Source organism: Pimephales promelas, chromosome 1 (assembly GCF_988280905.1).
Source record: "Pimephales promelas chromosome 1, fPimPro1.hap1.1, whole genome shotgun sequence".
NCBI lineage: Eukaryota > Metazoa > Chordata > Actinopteri > Cypriniformes > Leuciscidae > Pimephales > Pimephales promelas.
Genome location: NC_142769.1, coordinates 45,466,340 through 45,492,222, shown reverse-complemented (window position 1 = coordinate 45,492,222; position 25,883 = coordinate 45,466,340). Strand labels below are relative to the sequence as shown.

At 38.3% G+C, this 25,883-nt stretch overlaps 1 protein-coding gene across 1 annotated transcript; it reads left to right on the top strand.

Moving 5' to 3' along the window:
* Positions 1-837: 837 nt before the first annotated feature.
* On the top strand, positions 838-25,805 carry peli3 (pellino E3 ubiquitin protein ligase family member 3). The gene is made up of 7 exons (XM_039659257.2): positions 838-1,131; positions 10,500-10,693; positions 15,556-15,685; positions 17,368-17,469; positions 19,065-19,286; positions 23,382-23,570; positions 25,027-25,805. Exons 2-7 carry the CDS (start codon positions 10,521-10,523, stop codon positions 25,642-25,644), a joined length of 1,434 nt encoding a protein of 477 aa, XP_039515191.1. The 5' UTR covers positions 838-1,131; positions 10,500-10,520; the 3' UTR covers positions 25,645-25,805.
* Positions 25,806-25,883: the final 78 nt, after the last annotated feature.

Genomic DNA, 25,883 nt, shown 5'->3' with positions numbered 1-25,883 from the left:
ATTTTATAATTAAATAGGCCTACTGTGTGTATGCATACTGTACGCCATGCCTGGCATAATTGTATCTGTATAGATTACTTGGTGCATGCATTTTGACTACCTTGCTTGTCTATGTCTATTGTCAAAACGTTTTTGGATTTCGACATAACTCTGGTCAACCAGATACACGTTTTTACCTGTTAGTTAGCTGTTAATTCTGTTGTGAAAATGATATAATGATATAATAATTATTTGTTATTGTATTATAAAATGTATAATCGTTTTATTATTATTATTATGCTTGCAAACCGTGCAGAGTTGACGTTATTTGATATACAACTTTGACAATTATAGTAGCTAGGTTTCTTGAATAGCATGCGCATCATCGGGCAACGATGTCGTATTAATTAAGAGGTGAGTGTGTCAGCACAGTCACTAGCATTGGTGTAAAGGACTGTTCCACAGGTGTACGATACATTTAGGGATACACCACCGTGTATCCCTAAATGTGGGGAATGCGGAGGATTCCACAAGCTGTCAGCGTCACTGAGCGCGTATTACTAACAGCAGTGCTTGTGTGTGGTGGTGCCAACCCCACGAACGCGATCCTGAGGTGAAATCACGTAGCCTACGCTTAACTCATGAATATTAATTAGGCCGAGTAATCTTCCAATGGCGAAGCCTTATTTTAGAATATGAATCAGCCTCTGCTGACGTCGTGCTTTAGCAGTCCAATGGCGAGGGGTCTGCTCGTGAATATTAAGCCTCCTACCATATTAGGATTCGTTCATTCGCTTTCGGAGGCGGGGCTTAAGCGTGTCGTGGCACCCGAGGCGCATGATGTGGGCGAGGGCAAAACCCTTCCTCGGATTTCTTCACCGACTGAGAGAACTGCGAGGAAGAGATGAGATGGGCGTGACAACGGAGTGTCTGGACTAGACTGAAAACACTCTTCTCCTGGATTAAGATCCGCGCTGGTTTCCGTGCAACTGATGACAACGGAGTGTGGCAATGCAAACCACACGACGTGATGCGCGTGCCATCCAGTTTAACACCGCGAGTGATGAATTAACAGCACGACGCCCAGTTTTACGGCCACACGGGGATTGACAAGCCAAGGATATTCAAGGCAGGGGTCTATAACATCATCAGGTGCGTATTCGGATAGTTTTTCCCCCCTTGTTCTGGCACCAAAATATTTTCCTCTTTTTATTCAATCACTTTCGTTATTTCAGTGTCCATGTCTAACGTTAGATGCGTGCGTTCTTCTCTAGTTGGTTATTATTTTATTTCTAAGCAATAATGATTTTTATTTAAAGTGTTATAATGAAATTTTACGAATTATAATGAAATGATAGCCTACTATTTATAATGAATGAAATCAATAACGTATTTATTTTCTGCGGAATCCCTTATGTACTTCCCGGGCCTCAGCTGTGAAATGGCTCGGTATAAATAAGAGCATCCCAGTTCTAGTGGGATACAATTGCAGTGATGATTCTGATGAATAACAAATAGGTCTAGGTTAATCTGTCCATATGTAACATGCATTTTTTTGAAAATAAATTAAAAAAAAAATTAAAATGGGAGTAATAAAAGTGTGACATTTACATCAAGGTGACACCTTATGCATTAATCAGCATTAATAAGTATTGCCAGACCTTCACATTTCAGCTATAGTAGCCTAGGCTAAACGTCTCGCGTGCGTGTGTGTTTCCCGGGGTGGATCAGTAGGCTAGGCCTACGATTAGGCTACGTCGTGAAATTCGAATTAGACATCGAACTATAATTCGGATTTTAGAATTCGAATCTTTGGATTCAGAGACGCAATCCGCTGCAAATTGCAATCTGTCGTGTGAGAGCATGGGCTGGTCCACGGGTCACGAGCAGAATACGAGCAATGCAATTACATAATTCTGTTTATAGTTTATATTTTCTCACTATTGCTTTTTCTATTGTTTTGTTTGTCATTCAAAGAAGTTATTGAACAAACCATCCAATGAATTAATTATAACAATAATAATAAAAAAACACATTCTTAAATTTTTAATGTTCACTCAACATTCTGTGATGTAATTTAACCACATTGTTGTTGTTTTTTTCATTATCTAGTCTATAAATATTAGAGATTATTGAACAGATAATGAAAAAGAAGGGGCCTGTTGTAAATCTATCTAGTGAACATTAAAAATGAAGAATGTATTTGTTTTTAAATCATTGTTTGTTAGTTAATACATTGCTGGGCTAGTTTTGCTACTGTTTAAAACTTTGTATGACCAATAAAACAATAGAAAAAGCATTAAATAGCTAGAGTTTTTCAAATAATAAACAATATTTGTCTCATAAACCTTCAGGTAAACCTACAGCAATTTGTTCATGTTCAGATCAAAATACATGGTTTTCTGGTGACTAATCAATCCGATCTCATAAACCTTTCCCATTTACTTATTGTCTGACACAACATATTGAACATTCATTTAAAAAAAGAGGCTTTGGTTATTTAAGTCTTAATAATAATTTAGATGTCCAGTAAACATCTTTAAAAACAATATACTAGAAAAGGATAATGAGTTTTCAGTGAAATCTAGACACAATATCTTGTTATTTTGAATGTCAAGTAGATCTGTTCTGTTAAGGAAAACGAGACAACGTCTGAGAGGAGACATTTCTCAATTATCATTAGTTTGAGAGGGATGAGTGCTCATTTAATCGAATTGAACATCGTTTTTAAATCTAGTTATTTCTTAATGTCTGAAAATCCCCCAGACTCTTTATATGTATTTTTAGTGATGTTATGAGGTTGGGAAAGTGCAACGAAGTTTGCTTGTGTTGTTGAGGTGTGGGATGATTATTACATGTCTGTTTAGTGTGTGCTACAGTAATGCTTTTTTAATAGTATTCTCAGTTTAAAGTTGAAATATTCCTTTTCATTCATCTGTAGTGATTATCTTTATGCGCTTTATAGTAATGCCTCTTGGAATTGTTGGAAAAAACCTTCATTTGATTATAAACGAACGTCTTTGCAATGTCACATAGGTGACCCATATACGATTTTGCTGACGTGCACCTGTGAATGCTGATGTGCTGTTAAACAGGAAGGGTGTAAATGACAGATCTTCTGCGGAGGTCCCTGCTCTGAAGGTCACTATCATGTTTCACAATCACGGGGAGACGATGTCAACGTGTTCTCGCTCTTTCTCTCGTTCCCTCCCTCCGGTGGCTGCAGCTCTTTCAACCGCTCGTCCAGACAGGAGCAGCGGGGTCAGACAGCACTGTAGGACACTCACTCCATCATGAGTCGCACACACACACACACACACACACACACACACACACACACACACACACCTGCTGCAGAGCACAGCTATGACATCCATTCAACAAGCTGCTGCTGAGATAAGGACATTATATAGTATAGTGTGCAGCACTGTTATAGATGGTGTTTTCACATTAATTATGCAATATGCACCACTGTTGTAATGGTGCAGACTGCAGTCTATTCAGAGACCAGAACAAATAAATGTTATTCTGTTAAAAGACAACATGGTGCTAATGCAGGACATGGTGTGATGTGCGTACAAGAGATTTCCATCTTCATAACAGTATTGCTAATATTTATTTAGCCCAATGATTTACTAGAAAAGCCCTCAAAGATAGAATATACATCACGTTTTTTGTTTGATTTGGAAAATGCATTGCGAAAGAGAACGTCACACGACACACATATTAAAATTAAAACGTACACTAGCATGCAAAAGTTTGGGGTTAGTTATTTTGAGCAGTTATGGTTTCCACCAGGCTTGGGAGGGTTACTTTAAAAAAATGTATTCATAAAAAAAAAGTATTTAGTAGCATAATCCAAGTACCACAATGTTACTTCTGGATTACTTCAAGGACAGATATTATTTTAAGAATTTCACAGCCCTGAATAAATATTTATGTAAAGGACTATACAGACATCTAGTGGCTACAGTGTGGTATTACAGATTATTTTCTTTAATTTTAAACTAGGAAAAAATAAAATGGAACATTTTTTTCCAATACAAATTATTTGTTCTTCAAGCAAATATAATAACGATTTTTAGACAATTAAAATGTTTCTTCAACAGGAAAATTGAGAATGCAAATGATTCATTTGGTTGGATGTCTGTCGAGTCCTTCCATAAAGAAAGTGTTGTCATTGCTGGAAGATACACATTGTACAACCATGTTGTTGGTATTTTCTTCTTTAAAAACAAAATAGCAGCGGAATTTCCAAGAAATGAAAGCATTTTTACCTGTGGGCAGCATTGTTTCTAGCAGTGATTCAAGCTGCGTCTGAGGGAGATTGTTGTCGAGAGCTGTTATTTTGCGCGTGCGCCAGCGAGTGGCACACGTGACTCGTGTCGTGAGTCATTAGGCTAATCAAGCAACGCATGTTGAAATGAGTGTTTCAAAGATACCCGGATGGTCTACTTTTTCCGGTCAGAATCCGAAGTGTAGATCGACGCACACTCTAACGGCTGATATTGCCCACAAACCATTGCGCGTTGGACGAGGATTCGGTTAGAACTACAAACACGAGTAAAAAGTGTTAAAAAACTACAGACACGTAGTCGATACGGAGGACGCGCGAGTCACGGTTGTGTAGAGAGGTTTAGATAAAGAGCTTTGAGTGATTAATTATCAGTACCTGACGAAAATGAATTTATTCAATGTTGTCCACACATTATATTGCATTTGCAGCAGCATTGTAAACTTTTGTAAAGACACGTTTAGCCATTATATTTTAAATGCATCATTATATTCAAATTGCAAACGAGGAGAGCATGAAACACCCACAACTGGCAGATGAACGCTAATGAACAGTTCTATCTAATAAAATTAGATAGAATGGAGGATTTTAACTGTGACAAGATGATTGACAGGGCAGTTTACGGTGACTGGATGCACGCAGCACGCGACAGAGCTGTCCGTTAAAGATGACGTGATAATATGTCCCAAAGCTTGCCTACTCTTTTGCTACACACTCAAAAGTATGTACTTTTTCCTCACAAAAAGAGTACATACTTTTAGGGCGTAGTATAAGTAAGCAAATTGGGACGCAGTTATGCCAAAATACATTTATTTAGTTTTAAATGAAATCATTGTAATCCTGAACGTATCCCCCCTTTTTCAAAAAGTAAATAATCTGATTACTACGTTTTTTGATGTAACTGTATAATCTGAAAAACGTAGTAATCAGATTATATTTACTTTTTGAATTTAGATTGGCATCTAAATGCAGCGAAATGACTTAAATAACAAAACAAAGATCAAAATCAACAGCTAATAAACAACAGCTTTACAACACGCACCGACAAGAACTGACAAAACTGAACTGAAAACACAGGCTACACAAGTACATTGGGGAGGTGAGGGATTTATCCTTTGCATTTGATCCATCCAAGTTAGTGCACACACATTAAGAGAAGTGTTTCATGAGAAACAAAATAACAGAGGAAACCAAGAGAACAAAGAACACAGAAACTAGCTAAAGGCAAGATCAGAAACCGAGAACTAAACCTGACCATTGGCATTTGATATCTGAATGTGACACTCATCATGTGACACTGACGGGAGACAGGAGTAATGATGCTGAATATATATATATATTAAAATAAAAACAGTAGTTTTAAATTGTAATAATAATTCGTAATATTATCGTTTCACTATATTTTTTATATACTAAATGAGCATTACACGACTATGATGTACTAAAAACTTTGCGTTTTTTGCATTTACAGAGGATGACGTTGTCAAAACGACCCCCATTCACACGGATCTTCGAAAACAAATAGAAACGCTGTATTATTCATGCCAGGCCAGTAGTTGGCGATGTCACTTTGTAAAGAAACACTAGGCATCTCTTTCCCAAATTCATGTTTTTGTAGTCCACATGGAGATTATAACAATATGCTTTTTTTAACAACTTGCTCTTTGTTTTCAAATCCCGTTTTCAAAAGTTTGTTTTCAAGCAAGCCAAGATGCCATTGTTGTGTAAATGAACGGCCAAAAAAGTGTTTAGTTGAAATAGGTGTTGTGTAAATACCCCCCTACTTAAAAAACATTTAAAAATAAATCATAGTTCAAAAATCATTCTGACCCAAGACTTTTGAATGGTAGTGTATATACTGTAAATATACAATATAACAAGAAAGCGTTAATGTACAGCGAGTCATTATTACAAAATAAAACAGTGACAGGGTAATCGGGAATTTATTTTGCGATAATGACACACTGATTATACACACTTTACCTAAAAAAATGTGTGTGGGGACATCTAAATTTGAAGATTTTATTTGAAAAGTCAAAAATATTGTTTAGCATCACTAAGCCACCTAAATAAATCAGATTACATCAATAAAACTGGGAAGTAGTAACAATTGTAGGTTTCCACTTTTACTACAATTAAATAAAAAATATTACTCTTATTATGTGTAGAACAAAAATACCACCGAGAGATTTCAAATTGCTTGTTATACAAGTGTATTTGACCATAAATTAGTGCAATTGACCAATCAGAAGCAAGTACTCCAGAGAGCTGTGCAATCATAAACAATAAAAGACCATTGTAGACACATATCACTGTATCCTTGCCAACTGGCTCCATAACTTTACAATAGAATCTCAAATGCGTAAAAGCATAACAGAAATACTATTGTTTGCAGACAGAACAACAATGCCGACAGAAATTTTTGCAGCCCTACAAGTATTCAAGATGTGTCCATTCCACACAAAAACGGCGCTCCAACAAAAGCTGCGAAATAGCTAATGATCTGCTGAAAAGCAGATATAGATTTTGAAGAATTGAGTTCGGCAAGTCTGGACTCGAGTAAGCCTCATAAGTTATTCGTGAGATCATTTCCTTGCGCGTGTATATTTAGAACTCACTTCATCTGGCTCCTGATATAGATGGATGAGGCAGACTCGCTCTCTGTCTACCCCGCTCACACTCATACACACGCTCTCACACACCGCACTCGCTCACCCCGCTGCAGAGGATTGTGGGAATAAGGAGAGAATGTGATGGGAGATGATACAGTAAGACATAAAATCAGACCGAATGGAGGATGTGGTGATCTGAGAAGGGGAGATGAAGGGAATAAAGAAGGTGAAGTACCTGCACTATGGGACTTGGGTCTTTTAATAAAGGCATTAGAAGTAAATGAATTATTAATAAGCGGCTCAGAGACGGTGCTTGTCATTTTATTACCCCCATACACTATACGCTCAAGTTGTTGTGTCTGGAAAGATATCATTCCATAATGGTGCGTCTTCACCTGCATTCCTGTTTATTTTCTTTCCTATATCTCTCTCGTTCCCTCTTTCCTCCCCTAGGTTGTGGGCTGATTAGAAATTGCGTGGCACAGAACAGGCAATCCATCACCCTGCCAAATCTAAGCACACACACACGTACGCAATCTCTTCGTAACAGTGCTTGTTCATCTCTAGTAATCTACAATCTGCTGTTTTGTAAGCTCTATATATGTAGTACACCTCTACACACCCTTCTCCTCTCCCCTTCATCACCTGCACCACCATGCTTTTTCTATTTTTGTCCTCTCTCAGTTTCCCTCCCTCTCCTTGCTCGCCCCCTCATCCTCCAGTCCACCTCTCACCATTGCACACCCACAGTCATGCAGTGCCATAATAGCGCAGAGATTGGCTCATCTGTGCTGTCCGTCATCTCTAAACCAGTGTGACTCCTGTGATTGCTGCATAAGGGAGCCTGCAAGAAGGAAATGGACATTTAAACAGTTGCTGTAAATGTTTTTCCACTGCAAAGGTTTCACATAATTGTTTTATATTGTTAATTTAGTTCAACATTACACATACAGTTCTGCTAAACAAAAAACTGCACCGCAAGATGCTTATAATTAAAAAAATAATAATAGTGAACATAAAATTGCATTGTTTTTTTTTTATTTTATTTAATGCTACAATAGTAATCGAAATTAGACCGTAGATCCTTATCCTCAACAGGGTCAAGTTCAACTGATATTTATGTTTTTGTGAATCATTTTCTTAGGCTATGTTTACACGACATGTATATGCTTAAAATGGAGACGTTTTTCCTGTGAGTTTTCCATGTATGGAGACGACACCATACTCAAAATGATCACCATTCACACGGATCCACGAAAACAGCTAAAAACTGTATTTTGCCGCCAGGCCATTAGATGGCGATGGAACACTCTAGACTGAACACGTAATACGCATGTGCATGACGTCATCCCTGTTTTCAAAAGTTTGCGTATTCATGGATCCACTACGCCGTTCTCATGTACGAACAGACAAAACGCATACAAATTTTACGTTTTTACTTGAAAACGGCTACCAGGAAAGCTACATAATAGCGTAATAGTAGGCCTGTTGTAAACAAATTCCAAAATTCGAATATAATTCGAATATTAAAAAAAAAAAATTGATGCTGTTCGAATGCTGAAGATACTGTTCGAATATTACTTTTTATGTATATTTTTAAAATTTTCTTTTATATGCAATCTTACCTTTTCGCCGCTTTGGCTTACACGCATGTGAAAACGAAATGCCTTTATTTTGTCTGATGAACAATAAAGTTTTTGAATCGTAACACAAGTGTGCACGTTATCCATGGTGTATCATCATAACAACTGTCAAAAATGGCAGCCTAAATGTTTAAAAACGTAAAAAAACGCAAATATCTCGACGGATTCGGTGCGCATCGAGCTTGTTGGAACCGTCTAGTCGAACTGTAAAGAACTATATAAATTTCATTTCTATATAATTTTCATTAAAGAACTATATGAATTTTTGGTGGTGTTTTCACAGAGATAGCTATTCAACCATATTCAGCACGAATAAAATGTGTATTAGATGTCCCTCTAGTGGACCGAACGTGTAACAACAAGCACATGCTATAGTGGCATTGGCGATCCATAAGCATGTGTAATGTCGTAAATATCAATAATAGGATAAATTTTAGCATTTAATGTTCGAATATTATTCGATTATTAAATAAAATAAGGAATGGAATTCGAATAGAATTGTCAAGGAAGATTGACAGCCTGCCTATAGCTAGGTAGTTTATTCATTCACAAAATGTGCACATTCAAAATTAATCTTATGCTTAACATGATGAAAATGGCTTTATTAATGTTTCATCTCATCACATTGACAGTAACGAATTACATTGCATGATTCACAGGAATTATATTTTTTCAATTCAAAATAGCTAAATAAGACAAACGTTAATTAGTTTGCAATCCTGATTATTTCTGTTGGTTTTTTAACATTTCTATTGTAAAACAGCTGTCAAATATTAATTGTTTAGTTAAGCTACGTCTTATCTCACACTTTTTGACCGTTAACTGAAGTGTTGCACTGGATAGCGAAACAATGGGGAAAAACCGCCTTAAAGATATTTTTTATATTATCTCATAATTTGGCATTAGGGTTATTAGGCTGCTGTCACTTTAAGACCTGATGCACGGATCCATTATACTGTTACACATGCTTTTTGTTTCATTCAATTATAATATAACTGAATGGTTTACATGAATACTGGTCAAGACCAACATATTGACATTATTTTGTGTGGATTTGACTGTTTAAGCAAAATAAGCAGCGAAAAATAACGAAATTTTGCACTGAGAGGCGGCTTTATATGTGCGCACTTTGGGTGTAAGCACAAAATCTGCGAGGGAATGTGTAAAATACATTCAATCCCACAACTAAAATGAAAGCCCTGTAAAACCAACAATATTCATCCAGAACAAATGAAAAGAGTGAGTGAGGAGAGGCGGTTTGTGCGTCAAATCGCTGTCAGAGAGCAACCGAATTATTATTATTATTTTTTCCCTGAACATAGCACATACCAAACCGTACCGAAACTGAGACCCTAAAACTGTGATAAAAAACCAAATTGTGAGTAATTTGAACAGTCACACCCCTTAATGGGCATTGGGCAGACAGACTGAGAAACACGGCAAAAGACAGATAGATAGATAAATAAATATATATATCAATGTTTTCCCCCAAATAACACGCATTAGGCACTTAAAGTAATGACCACACCAATTTATCTAACAGTCAGTATCGAACCATTGAAATGCCACTGCTATGACTGTATGAAAAACAACAATAAAGTCCTTTGCGCTGGAGCACTTGACTGTGTGTTTGCAGAGTGGTTGTTACTCTCCTGGGATTGGTTAAATCTCCTGTTCCCGACAGGTTGTCAATTGATGGTTGGCTGCTTGTTGACTTCAAAACACTGCAGAGACAGCCACACCATCTCAGGCTGTTCTCACAGGATCAGCCGTTACAAATACATAACAGCTGATCCATGATACGCCTGTTATTGTTGGTTACAGGTGAAGTCGCTGGTGTGGAGGAAGCAGATAATAATCATGCCGTTTTTTCCATTTCCTTTCCCTGTTGCGCTTATTGGATAATGTTGTCAAGAAATGACAAGAAAATGTGAACAATAATCTCATTCTTCCCTTCACTGTCTCTCATAGCTGCGTGTTGTTCTTGTGGATATGGTTTTGGAAGGGAGCTCCGAAGCTCTTTGCCCTACTCCGTCCCTGGAGCTGCGCCCATCATGCAACAAGAACCAGCCGTCTCCTCCTCTGGGATCAGGATCTCAGTCCCATGATGCTCTCTGCCCTGAGGACAAGGAGCCCATCAAGTACGGGGAGCTGATAGTGCTGGGGTAAGACAAAGTCCACAGCAACCCCTGAGGGGTTTATAGTAATATTAAAAGGATGACATTAAAGGGATACTCCACTTTTTTTGGAAATAGGTTCATTTTATCATTCCGCCAGAGTTAAACAGTTGAGTTGTACTGTTTTCGAATGTATTTGCCAATTTTTTGATATTTAGAAAAATATCAGTAACCAGACAGTTTCTGGTCTCATTGACTTCCATAGTATATTTTTTTCCTACTATGGAAGTCAATGAGACCAGAAACTGTCTGGTTACTGATATTCTTCTAAATATCAGAATATCGGCTGAATAACTGTAAAACTCAACTGTTTAACTCTGGGGGAGTTGTAAAATGAGCCTATTTCCAAAAAAAAGTGGAGTATCCCTTTAAGGTTAATCAATCTATATATCTACATATAAAAGAAGTCTCTTGTGATCAACAAGGCTGCATTTATTTGATAAAAAAAATGAATGAAATATTAGTTTAATTTAAAATAACTGTTTTCTATTTGAATATATTTTTAAAACGTTATTTATTCCTGTGATGCAAAGCTGAATTTTCAGCACCATCACTCCAGTTTAAATGTGTCACACGATCCTTCAGAAATCATTCTAATATGCTGATTTGCTGCTCTAAGTAAATTTTCGTTTTACATCTATTCATTTAGCTGACGCTTTTAACCCACCATGCATTTAGTCATATTACAAAATAATTTATTGAAGCATCCAGACACTTCACCACGTGAGCAAGCAGGCTCCTGATTGGTTAACGCGACACGAATTGACGGCAAAGTTCCGATTTTTCAACTCGGGCGGCAGGCGCGAATTCGCGTCAAACGCGTGAATGCACAAATAGCACTAACTAAATCATTCGCGCTTACCCGCGCCAGACGCTCAATTCGCGCCATTCGTGCGAATGAGGCGTATTCGCGTCTTCCGCGCCGCCTCATTCGCGCCACAGGAATTTTTTACGCGCATAATGTCTTTGCATTGGCTTAACATTGAAATCATTCGCGCCTGACGCGCTATTCGCGTCCGGTGTGAACGCACCATGATGTGTGAGGGGGAAACAGGGGTAGTAGAAAACTTGGTTTTGGTTCCATTGTTTCCATCAATCTCCATGTTGAATTCTTTTATGTGCTTACTATATCCACTTATGATTGTATTATTATGGAAACATGTTCATGAACAATATAAGTTATTACTTTGTATAGGATCCCGTTTGAGCCCTAGAGCCGACCGGAGATCTCTCCATTTGTTGAAAGCCTTCCCGATGTTGACTAGACAAAAGTTTTCTTTTCTTTGTCTTACGTGGAGTTTGTGTTGGGATTTGGAATGAACTACAAGCCGGTCTCTTTAAATCCATCTTCTACTTTTGTCGAAAGTTGACTAAAGTTTTGCCGCTCGAGTTGTCTTCGCTGATACGGAGAATGGCGGCGAATACACAAACCTGCCAGACATAGCCAGGCGAGCGTGAACGCGCATGTCACGCCCAGTCTTAAATCCCGTCCCGAATCCCTCTTATTTATTTTACTGTACAGGAGCCAATCGCAGTGTTTAGAGAAAGGAGCCCATCAGGCAATGTATGGGTTAGAAAAACGGGTATTTTTAACATGAAATGTTGCGCAATGCACCTTTATCAAAAAAAAACAAAAAAAACAGGACATTTGTGCTTTAAAACTCTCTGTACTCTCTTGCCTTAGATTTCCTTTGTTAGTGCATTAAAATGGTAATTAATCAATATGATTAATATACCAAACAGTTTGTTACGTCCAGAATATGCATTGTTGCAAATAAAAGGACGCCATGAAATGATTCCAAAGAGATGTCGCAGATTAAGTATTTAATGGTTTGCGTCTGAACGTAGTTGTTTCTGATTAAATGAAACTGTTGACATCAGCAGCATCATTCAGGTTTAACTGTAGCCACACAAGTTAGAACTGTACTATACTGTCTCAGATTCCTGAAATCCATTTATCTAAATTACAGCTCCTCCACTCAGCCAGCGTTTTGCTGAATGCAGGAGTTCAGTGGGAGTTCAAGGGTAAAATTACCCTCAAATAAATATGACTTCAATTAACGTCTTTTCTCACGGATGAACGAACGCCACGTCATCCGGGCCGATTGGTTCCCCTGGTGTACCTGCAGCCGGTTTCCCTGCCTTATCTTTAGATTTCAGCTGCGGATGCAAAACACTTCATTTGACTGCCAACAAAGATGTCATTCAAATCACACAGCCATGGAGCCGAGCAATGAATGTTCTCAGTGCCAGGAAGGGGAAGAAGTTTAACCCTTGAGCTACAAGAAGTGGGAAAGAGAAAGCACATAGTGATGTTTGTATTCCCTGCAAACGTGTTTTTAATCTATATTCAAATCATAAAGTCAAATTTGACAAAAATGTTTGTTGACAGACTGTCATAATAATCAGAAATGTTTCTTGAGAGGCAAATCAGCATATTAGAATGATTTCTGAAGGATCATGTGACACTGAAGACTGGAGTAATCACCAGCTTTGCCTCACAGGTATAAATTACATTTTAAAATATATTCAAACAGAAAATAAATGATGCAAATCTTACCTACGCCAAACTTTTGATCTGTAGGGTATATGAGGTTAACCAGCTACAGTAAACCCACAACAAACATGATACAAGTATTTACATTTGCAAAGACAATGAAGTGAATGGACAGGTGAACTCAAAAGTAAAATGAGTCTATCACAGCTTGACATGTTTATGTTATTTTTGCACAATTTTAAAATGATGTTTTTGCAGGCTAAGAGCTAGATTAACTAAACTGGGCTGCATTTCTCAAAAGCATCATGAGCCTAAGTTGATCGTAGAGCAATTGCCACTAATGGTCTCTATGAACAATTTAGGCTTATGATGCTTTTGGGAAACTCAGATTTGTGTGAGAACGCAATTCCAGAAAAGCGTCGACGAGAGCGGAAAATTAAAGAACACAGACGCAGTCGGATCATTTCCATAATGGCCAACTCAATCTACCAAGAGCAGCGCAAATTAGTGTCTGGTTTAAGACAATGCTTTTTTGGGCAGTAAATAATGGCACAAATACCAGTAAATGGACTTGTGCAAACCTTAGTGAATCACCTTCATATAAATACTCTCCTCCCATAAATGTGATGTCTGAAATGGAAACTCCTACAAAAGCATATGCAATAACATCAGCCACAAAAATAACACTGTTCACGCCTTTTCAGTGCTCATTTTTCACTGCGTGTCTTACTGTCTTAAAGGGATAGTTCACTTAAGTACACATTGATGGCGTAAGACACGAAATGAGCGGTTTGTGTGAGAAAATAAGCAAAGCACAAAGTGCCCGCACTCTCAGATCACTTGGACAGGGCTGTGGTAACACGAGGTAAAAAACGATATAATTACTGTTCGTTTTCTCACACAAACCGCTCGTTTTGTGTCTTAGGCCAATGTGTACTTACATTTACGAGTCATTAAATTGTGTTCACTTCTCTGTGCATGCCCTTTGAGGTGGTGACCATAGACCTCCATTATATGACTGACAGACATGAACGGTTTGACCTAAAAATATCAAAATTGAAAATACTGCTTAAACAAAGACACCTACATCTTGGATGCCCTTGAGGTAAGCTAAAACATATCAAAAATTGGGATGGTGATGGCGCAGTGGATAAGACGCATGCCTTTGGTGTGAGAGCCGGGTTTGAATCCACTGTGAGACACCAATGTGTCCCTGAGCAAGACACTTGCTCCAGAGGCGTGCAACCTTTGACATATATAGCAATTGTAAGCCATTTGGATAAAAGCGTCAGCTAAATGAATAAATGTAAATGTAAAAATTAATTTCAAAGTGAACTATCCCTTTAAGTAAATCCTGACTGTATTTTTTCAATGGCAAAAGAGGGTTTGCGCTGGTGCAAGCTCTTAGTAAATCTGGCCCTAAATATTATATTTCAGTAAGGGTAGAATACACAAACATTTTTCTACATTTAAAGGACAATATCATCACAAGATAACCCTTTGTATTTGAAAGCTGATAACCGTTATATTGGCTATAAATCTTAGTCCAAATTTTTTAAATAATTTTTGACAGCCTGATTAAATTTTTTTTAATTATTCTTACCATTAAAAACCATGACCCATGCACACAATTATGTTCTCATTATAATTTTATGTAGCCTACATGACAGACTTGCACTGCACTTTTTGAAGTGATTTTCCAAGCAATTCAAAACCATCATGGCGAATGGTGCGCATCTGAAGTTTCTCAGCTGAAGGAAATAATCCATTGTTTATCGGCTTTAATATATCAGCCAAATATTCTCACCGGCCCGATAACGGTAACGTTATGAACATAAATCAGCGGATAACAATATGGTGACCACCAATATGTCACAAGATACAACAGCTGAAACAAAAAAAACTGTAAAAATTAACACTGCCTCCCTGTGAGATTTAAAGGAGATATAGAGAGTTCATTTAAGTGTCTGGATTATTGATTGTTGTCTAGATGAATTATAAGATGGCTTCGCCTCCTCATTGACAGACTCTCAAAGGCCCGCATCAGCCATTTTGTGGACGGATCATGACTCCTGTTATAGTATCGACGGAGAGATAGATTAATGCCACTTAATTATTTTTAAGTACACGCCAATGCTCTTAAGTGAAAAGAAGTCATTCATGCTTAGTTTTTTTTTTTTTGCCATCCCCAAGACAACAGTCTGTCCTCAATCTGTCAGCTCTATCAAAATCAGACAGCGGGTGACGTGCTGCTTCTAAATTAAGCGTCAAATGTGTTTTCATTAATTCATTCTTTATTGTTCAAAGCATTTGCAAAGCTTAGATTGTACTATTGTGGATTTGTTACCCGCAGGCACAATGGTTCGCTAGCTAGCGGGGACAAGGGCCGCAGGAGGAGTCGGCTGGCCCTTTACAAACGGCCCAAAGCCAATGGCGTCAAACCTGATGTCATCCACAATGTATCCACACCTCTGGTGTCCAAGGTAAAAGCTTTTGCATAAATTCCTTGCTATTTCTATGCCTGGTTTAAAATATATATGTTTAAAGTTAAAGTGCCCCTATTATGCTATTTTAAAGGTTCCTTGTTTTGTTTTGAAGGTCTCTTACATACAATTCAATGTAAAAAAAAACACTTTAATTTTCTCATAATATACAGTGCACATCACCTCCTTTCTCACAGTGTCTGAAACGATTAAATCAAGGATTCAGTCTCTCTAAGCTCCTCCTTTCCAAGACTCTACTCTGCTCTGATTGGTCAGAAGGCCCAGTCTGTTGTGATTGGTATACTCTGCTCCGATTGGTCAGAAGGCCCAATCTGTGGTGATTGGTATACTTTGCTCTGATTGGTCAAACAGCTCAGTCTGTTGTGATTGGTCTACTCTGCTCTGATTGGTCAGAATGCCCAGTCTGTTGTGATTGGTCTACTCTGCTCTGATTGGTCAGAAGGCCCAGTCAGTTGTGATTGGTCTACTCTTCTCTGATTGGTCAGAAGTCCCAGTCTGTTGTGATTGGTATACTCTGCTCCGATTGGTCAGAAGGCCCAGTCTGTTGTGATTGGTATACTCTGCTCTGATTGGTCAGATGGCTCAGTCTGTGGTGATTGGTATACTCTGCTCTGATTGGTCAGATGGCTCAGTCTGTTGTGATTGGTCTACCTCTTACAGCGTGTCGAAACGAAATCCTATTAGGGATAAATGGGATCCTAGATCCCATTTATACTTTGAGATTTAAAACTTCACAGACCTTTTACATTCACAATAGAGCCAGACCGATATATCGGCAAGCCGATATTATCGGATGATATTAGGCATTTTCCAAACTATCGGTATCGGCAGTTATAATGGCCGATAAATGAATATTTAAAAATACAATAAAAACGGACGAAACACGCATGAACCATGCCATGATGGAGTGTTGGAGTTGTATAGTTTGTCCACCAGAGGGCACCCTACACCGTCCCTGTTGGCAACACTCGATTATAACGCGCAACACATTCTAGCTAACCATAAAGCTAGCTAATGCCACTATCATCAGTGGAATTTAATGAACTTTGTTAATTAATTAATGAGCTTTGGTTCCTCCTCTGTTCTGTTGCGACAATAAAAGAAACAAGTTTCTTTTTAAAATGCATTATCATATTATTTTAATTAAAACTCATACATAACTACAAATAACTAATGTTAGGGAAATCTGTTAATGTTTTGTTGTGCGTTCCTGAAAAAAATAAAATAAAAAAATATCGGCCGATATATCTGAATATCGGATTTTAAAACCAACAAATATTTGTATCGGTATCGGCACGCTGCATAAAAGGTAATATCCAAAAAAGCATAATAGGGGAATTTTAATGTCTTAATACGGACTCTTGATAGGACAAAATACTACATCTCACAGAAAAACTTTGGAAGGCATTTTTTATGGCTTCCAAAAAGATGTGAAATCTGTTCCAGCATAAGTGTCCTCTTGACCCACCCACTAACTTCTGTAAGAGTTATTGCATAACATTGCAACCAACCAAGCGTTTTGCCAATCTATTGCATAAGGTTAGGGAACCTGAAAGTACCTTATGTTCCTCTGACTTGTTAAAGGATGCATAATGCAACAAAGGCCATTAGTCAAAGAGTTTGTGTGTGTGTGTGTGTGTGCGTGTGTGTGTGTTTTGCAGGCCCTAAGCAACAAAAGCCAACACAGCATCTCCTACACATTGTCCCGGAGTCATTCTGTTATAGTGGAATATACACATGACCCCAACACCGACATGTTTCAGGTGAGCAGAAGATGATTCTTGCATTAAATATGTCTACAAATACATTTAAAATAATACAGTGTCTTTGTTTTTTCAACATATGTTCATCCAAAAAGGAACATGTTTGCATCATTTATTCACCCTCATGTCATTCCAAATCTGAATAACTTCCTTTCTTCGAGACCATTTTTAATAATGTACTGGTTAGTGATGCATCACTATTTAAAAAAAAAAACAGGCTGATAATAATAAACCTGATAATATATATATATATAACTGATATACAGTAATAAAATAAGTCAATATTTTAATTCTACATTATTTTGTCTTAAAAAAATAAAATAAATCAAGATTCATTCAGGTACTATAGCCTTACAGTATTTAAAATTTGCCGAAGATTATTTTTAACACTGTTATTAAATAATTAGCAATGATACTAATGAAATGCAAGTAAGCATTAAGTGTCAGAAATCAAAGTGTAAAAATAGGAGGAAATGAGCATGCACAGTTAATATCCAATATTGATCAATTGCAATAACTTCACAGTAAGGTCCTGTTAGTTAACACTGGTTTTAGCAACACATTAGTTAGTAGGGTTGGGTATCGTTTGAATTTGAACGATTCCGATTCCGATTCCGATTCCTTGTTTCGATTCCGGTTCCTAACGATTCTCGATTCAGATTCTTTTAAGAGGCAGGGTCAAAAAAGTTTAGCTAACCTTGCTAACCAACGGCCTTTCTGAAGGAAATAATCCTTCTGTAAAAATACTCCTTTTGTCACAAATTTTGCATTTTGCCGAGATTTCTTTATTTTTAGAAAAGTGAAGCCACACTTTGGATCGCCGACGTAAGCTACTCATGTTCGACTCGCGCGGTTATGCCAACACTTCCGGTAGACGCTTCTTCGTTGGTGTTGTTCAGCGGTTTCTTCTTCCGCTCGGCGGACTGTGAATATCGAAACTAGGAATCGAAATTTGAACTTTTGAACGATTCCGGGAAAAACGAAAATTTAGTCCCGGTTCCAATCGATAGTTGATTCTCGATACCCAACCCTATTTGTTAGTGTTTATTATTCTTTGTTAAAGTTAGTTAATGTTAGCTCAGGTCAGGTCAAATAATATTAACATATATCTTCTAATTTAAATAATGCATTAGTAAATAATTAACATTACCTAAGGTACTCACCGAGGCTGCATTTATTTGACCAAAAATACAATAGAAACTGTAATATTGTAAAATTATATTTACATATTTCAAAAATGTTTAAACAGATGTATTTTGTTACTGTGATGGCAACAAAAAATGTTTCTGAATAATATCTCTCAAAACAACAAATCTTTGGAACGGTGGTGTATATACTATACATCCCCTAGTGCGTGTTGTTATTTTCTAGGAAATTACAGTGAAGCTTTCAAGCTTCAAAAAGAACACCAAAGTACCAAAAACACATCATAAAAGTAGTTTTTAAATTGCCGGGAAAATAGAAACCAGAACATTATGACATTTTCTTGTGTTTGTTTGTGTTCCACAAAGGAAAGAAAGCCAACAACATAAGGCTGAGTAAATAATGAGACGAATCCTTTTATATCTCACTTACTCTTGTCAATGTGTCTTTAGATCGGCCGTTCCACAGAGAGCATGATAGATTTCGTGGTGACAGACACAGCAGGCAGTGGCACTGGAGGACAAGGGCAGGGGGGCGCAAACGGAGAGGGGGGACAGTCGGCCCAGAGCACCATCTCCCGCTACGCTTGCCGCATCATGTGTGAGCGTAGTGCTCCGTACACAGCACGGATATATGCAGCGGGCTTTGACTCTTCCAAAAACATCTTCCTAGGGGTGAGTCATAACACGGCCTACTGAGTCATAATAACCACCATTTCTAATGCACAATCTTTGCCAAAGTTTAAAGACAACTCAGCTCAATATGATTATTTACACTGATTTCAAAGAAAGTCACACAGACAAAGAGGACACATTATTTTCCTACTGTTTTGCATGTTAAAGTCTGTTTGTGTTGCCTTAAAGGAATAGTTCGCCCAAAAATGCCAATTCTTTCACCATCATGTCGTTCCAAACCCGTAAGGCTCTCTTCTATCTTTGGAAATGATGACAGAATTTTCATTTTTGGGTGAACTATCCCTTTAATAGGCAATGAGAATTAGGGTGTGTTCACACTTGGCAGGTTTGGTTAGATTAAAACGAACTCTGGTGCGATTACTCTTTTAGTGCGGTTCATTTGAATGCGTGAACGCTGCCATCCGAACCCTGGTGTGCACCAAACAAGACCCACGGAACCATCTAAACGAACCAAAAACAGGATATGATGTCACAAGATGTGACCTTAAAAGTGACAGAATGCAAAAGCATACATGGGCTGTGTCCGAAATCCCTCCTATACCCTTAAATATTTGAGGGGTGTCGGAAACCCATTGAATCCCATTATGCACCGCAATAATGAGCGTACAACTGTGGGCTACAGAATACCCACAATGCACTGTCACGGTACTGCTGAATTAATTCACGCGTTTCTTTTTGGCCCGGACCAAAAGAACCAAGGGAACTGAATTACAAGTGTGAACACTTCCTTAGTCACTTCAGTTCACAGAATGTGAGGGAAAAAAGAACAAAAAGTTTTTTTGTTTTTTTTTTGATATCTTGTACAATAACCTTTTGAATAAGATTTTTAATTGATATATCACTTCACTTTATTGTTAAATAAAATTAAGAACTCAATTTTAACATTTTCCTGAAAAATGTAATGGGTTTTTACCTGTACAGGTGGTTGCCAGTCAGAAGAAAATACCTGAAATATTAAAATACAATAATTATTTATTAAAATATTAATAAATATATTTAAAAAATGTTGTTTTCCAGACCTGGAAAGTTATTGGAATTTCTATAGAGAATATTCATTTTTCTGGTTGTCTTGTTGATTAGAAAAGTATAGCACACCTCTCCTCTACAAGCATCATTGGTGTTCATAGTTCAAACAGTGTTTGATGGGTTACTTAGTGCAAAGGGTTTGTTTAAACAGGTTTGTTGCCTTAAAGCTTAGCAAACACCGCTAATTACATTCTGTAGGTCTATATTTACTACATTAATTGATGCATTTACATCACAGAATGAAATTAACATCGGTGTAAACATTCTCAGTGTAGCTTGGGCTATGTGTAATCTTTCTATGCAAGCCATCTGCCATATTGGAACAGTCAAAGCCAGTCGATGAACATTCGAGAGCAAACTGACTAGTGCGTTCACATGCTATGGAAAATATGATATTTTCCACTTGTGCACTGGTATTGCGTTCAAGTGCTTTTGTTGTCGTAATGTGGTAAACAGTTGGAGATCCAGACCTGTTATTTAGCTAAAACTATTTTAGATTGCTTAAGTCATCTGCTACTGCAAGAAAATTATTTATCAAAACTCAAACGGTAAATAATATGCGGTATATTTTCTAGATCATGAATAGTACATATTTTTACCGTTCACGACTCTCCTCCATTTTGAAAAGGTCAAAGGTTATATCATCTCGGCAAATTGTGTATCAAAATATTCTACGACCTTCCCTGTAGAAAATACTACATGTGGGGGTGTTCATGTTCATTTCCCACGTTGGCTTTTGGTATTTACCATAATTACCATAACACGTGAACGCACCATAAGTCTGCAATTGAGTTAGACACATGTATGATTATCTATAAAAAAATGACCATAGTATAAAAACATGTAATATTGAGTTAAAGCAACACCATGGAACGTTTCCTCTTCGGTCCCCCTACTGGTTGAAAATGAAATTGTCCATACCGTTGTCGTAAATAATTTAGCCTACCGTCGCACACAGGATATTTCTATAGGTCTCTCAACGCAAGCCATCCGCCATATTGGAACAGTCAAAGCCAGTCGATGAACATTTGAGAGCAAATTGGCTAATGGTGCGTTCACGTCCTATGGAGAATATGATATTTTCCACTTGTGAACTGGTATTTACCAGTGTGTTGCGTTCAGGAAGAGAAGAAGCATTAGAACAACAGTAGAGAACATCCGTCTGTGAGTGTTTAACTTTCTCATTTGATTTTAGCGCGGCTCTTCGTTACTGCTATGTCAGACCCGTCATTCAACCTATTGTAAGTCGATGTGTTTTGGAAAAATATTATAAAGGTTGAAAAAACAATATAGTGCTGCTTTAATACATATAAAAACACAAACCAACACATTCTCACCATCTTATTTCTTTGAAAATTTTAAATCACGGCAATACAAAAATGTGCCATCGTTGATTCTTACTGTTAGTGATGACACGTTGACTGTTCCAAGATGGCGATGTGCTGACGTGTTCGGCGGTCGAATGTGGGATCTACATGCTCACAACCACCAGGAACTGAAACACTAGAACATGCAGATACAAAACAAAATTGCTGAATTCTGAGGAGACATATCATTCATAACAAACAGCAGGCACATTATGGTTTGGTAAGGCTTACACTTCCCGCAGTCACAGACTGAGATGCTTAAGATCAAAATGACTCATTTCCCACCAGGCCACATCGCTACTCACATTTCATGCGGTTAATTAAATGATCAGCAAGTTTATGTGACTCAAAGCGACAGTTCACCCAAAAAATTTAAATTCTGCCATTCCCTAATCATGTCAATCCAAATCTGTATGACTTCTGCAGAACACGAAACAAGATATTTTGAAGAATGTTGCTCGGATAATTAAAGTCAATGGAGTACAGGATAACACTGAACCCCATTGACAAAAAAAAAAATGACACAAGGTTGTAGGAAGTAGAGCCAGACCGATATATCGGCCGATATTAGGCATTTTCCATAATATCGGTATCGGCAGTTATAATGGCCGATAAATGAATATTTAAAAAATAAAATAAAAACAGACGAAACACGCTTCAATCATCTCTCCTTGGCCTTTTATATTGAAAATATATGTTTTACAACTTGCAGTATGATGTTATCTATTACATAGACTAGCTAACCACAAAGCTAATGCCAATATCATCAGTGAAAGGCCGCTAACGTTAACATTAATGAGCTTGGAAACCACAATGAACTTTTTCTGCCTAAATAAAGTAATGATTACCGTATTTATAGCTAGCATATCTCTAGTTACAGTCCCTGCATTGTAAAATGTAAGTTATACTTGCGAGGAGTGAACATTTAGACATGGAGAAAAAGTATCAAACGTATCTTGTGCAGAAAAGTTAGCTTTTCTTTTACACGTGTGTGAAATCCAACAATATTTAATAAAAAAAATAAATATCGGCCGATACATCGGATTTTAAAACCCAAAAATATTTGTATCGGTATCGGCCTTCAAAATCCTTTATCGGTCGGGCTCTAGTAGGAAGTAAGAATATCTTGCATTAATCAATTAGTATTTTGTATGCTTTCATTCCAGACTTTTTCAAATCGTGACCTTAATATTTCCTTTGACCTTGATGGTAGCCGATTCAATACGCTTCTGTTTTACTCTGAGGAAATACACGGACACCTCGGGGACGGTAGTGGTCCAGTTGACGGCAGTGATGCGTGACATATCAACACACGGCTTCGGCCTCACACAAATGTCCTCGACAGGCTCTCTGCCCACTTCTGTTCTGCGGAGGTGGAAAGAGAACGAGAGAGAAAGAATGGATACTGTATTCCAGTCGGGTATAAATATTTTAGACTCCCACTTTATAATGCAACTCCAAGTAGTAGGTGTGTTGTGTAATAGCCAGCCGCTATAAACGGAAAGCCTCTGTCTGTGCAGTATATTCCTCTAAGCTTGGTTAGTCAGTGATTTATTATATAACACACGACTTGTATTACAAACAGAACCGGTATTAATCTGACAATAAGACACGACACGTTTCGAGCTCATCTTGATACTCTAGAGATTAGTGAAATCCTCTTGATGTGCTTGATTTCCAGGAGAGAGCTGCTAAATGGAGGACCTCAGATGGTTTGATGGATGGACTAACAACCAATGGGGTGCTGGTGATGCACCCGGCAGGGGAGTTCGTATCCGAGCCCGCTCCAGGGGTGTGGAGGGAAATCTCAGTGTGTGGGAATGTGTTCGCCCTTCGAGAGACACGGTCCGCCCAGCAGAGAGGAAAACTGGTGAGAATTTGCTTTAATATCAGTAATGTGTCGGCAGTAAAAATGTTTAAAAGGTACACTCTGCGCTCGACACAAACTACCGTTCAAAAGTTTGGGGAAAAAGTAGGATTTCTTTTGAAAGGAATACATACTTTTATTCAGCAAGGATGCATTAAATTGATCAAAATGACTTTTGTAAGACACTGTCAAATTCTATATCACATAAATGCTGTTCTTTTGAACTAAGTAAAGGGATACTTCAGGATTTAGCATTAAAGGAGTAGTTCACTTTTTAAAAATAAACTTTTGCTGATAATTTACTCACCCCATGTCATCCAAGATGTCCATGTCTTTCTTTCTTCGGTCAAAAAGAAATTAAGGTTTTTGATGAAAACATTCCAGCGTTTTTCTCCATATAATGGACTTCAATGGGAACCAAAAGGTTCAAGGTCCAAAAGTCAGCTTCAGTGCAAACTGTTCAAAGGGCTTTAAACGATTCCAGACGAAAAAATAAATAAAATAAAATTTAAGTTTAATAAGCTCAAATGGTCGCCTTGCTCTGTTCGTGACTCTCCTGTTCGAACTCATTTATCAAAATGAACGAATCTTTTTTCGTGTCATTTGGTTCATTGAACGAACGAAATGAACGAACTGACTCGGGAAAAGATTAGTGTGATAAACACACTATCTCCACGTCGATTTCACAACATTTCAAATCCCTGTTTCTCGCCATCTCCGAGAAGCTTAGCCAATGTTGATTCTTGTTTTATTACGAGCTCCGTCGCGTTCAACATTTTTTATTTCAAATTAGTTTATATTTAACTGTAAAAAGCTTAGTGTTTGTAGTAGCACGGCTCTATCATCTGTTAATAGGGTTGGGTATCGTTTGAATTTGAACGATTCTGATTCCGATTCCGATTCCTTGTTTCGATTCCGGTTCCTAACGATTCTCGATTCCGATTCTTTTAAGAGGCAGGGTCAAAAAAGTTTAGCTAACCTTGCTAACCAACGGCCTTTCTGAAGGAAATAATCCTTCTGTAAAAATACTCCTTTTGTCACAAATTTTGCATTTTGCCGAGATTTCGTTATTTTTAGAAAAGTGAAGCCACACTTTGGATCGCCGACGTAAGGTACTCATGTTCGACTCGCGTGGTTATGCCAACACTTCCGGTAGACGCTTCTTCGTTGGTGTTGTTCAGCGGTTTCTTCTTCCGCTCGGCGGACTGTGAATATCGAAACTAGGAATCGAAATTTGAACTTTTGAACGATTCCGGGAAAAACGAAAAGTTAGTCTCGGTTCCAATCGATACTCGATTCCCAACCCTATCTATGGCTCATCAGATGCTAATTTCAGGCTCACCCAAATTTGTACATTGTGTCGTCAACTTTGTCATTCTTAACCTGATTTTTTCTTTCTTTCTGTGGAGCACAAAGCATATCCTGAGAGAATATGTGTGTGTGTGTGTTTACCTCACAGGTAGAGAACGAGTCAAACATGCTGCAGGATGGTTCTCTCATCGATCTCTGCGGGGCCACTCTGCTGTGGCGGACCCCTAGCGGTCTTCGTCACACCCCGACTCTCAAACAGCTGGAGTCTCTACGTCAAGAACTAAACGCAACCCGTCCCCAGTGCCCCGTAGGCTTCAACACGCTCATCTTCCCCAGCCTGGCACAGCGCGCTACCATCGAAAAGAAACAGCCCTGGGTCTATATGAACTGCGGACACGTGCTCGGATACCACAACTGGGGGTTTCGTAAGGAGAAAACGGGTTCCTCGGCGGTGGCATTAACCGGAGAGGGGGGCACGGCTCCGGCTGCGACCGGAGATCGCGAGTGTCCCATGTGCAGAGGGGTCGGCCCCTACGTGCCCCTCTGGCTCGGGTGCGAGGGGGGCCTGTACCTGGATGCAGGGCCCCCGACACACGCTTTCTGCCCCTGCGGTCACGTGTGCTCGGAAAAGACGGTGCAAGGCTGGAGTCAGATCCCACTGCCGCACGGAACGCATGCCTTCCACGCTGCTTGTCCTTTCTGTGGAACGTGGCTGACCGGGGAACAGGGCCACATCAAACTCATCTTCCAAGGGCCCGTCGACTGAGAGGAACGGTGGGATGTTGAGACTGAATCACAGAAACTGAGAGTCTGGACACAAAAGGAAGAGCTTGTGAAAAAGGCAAGGATGACAAAAAGGGATTATACTTTGTTATGCGATGGAGAATGTGTAAATAAAAGTGATGAAATTAAAGTTGAAAACATGGAGTCATTGTGTGCAAGAAGTGGTGAATGGAAACACACATGCATACATTTGCATATGTGTAAAATTTATATATATATAAA

What these genes read in the sequence shown, in the direction of transcription:
- peli3 (XM_039659257.2), top strand. Translation starts at nt 10,521, where the DNA reads ATGGTTTTGGAAGGGAGCTCCGAAGCTCTTTGCCCTACTCCGTCCCTG. An exon ending in CCACACCTCTGGTGTCCAAG is followed by an intron (nt 15,686 to 17,367) that starts GTAAAAGCTTTT and finishes TGTGTTTTGCAG; the next exon opens with GCCCTAAGCAACAAAAGCCA. An exon ending in CCCAGCAGAGAGGAAAACTG is followed by an intron (nt 23,571 to 25,026) that starts GTGAGAATTTGC and finishes TTTACCTCACAG; the next exon opens with GTAGAGAACGAGTCAAACAT.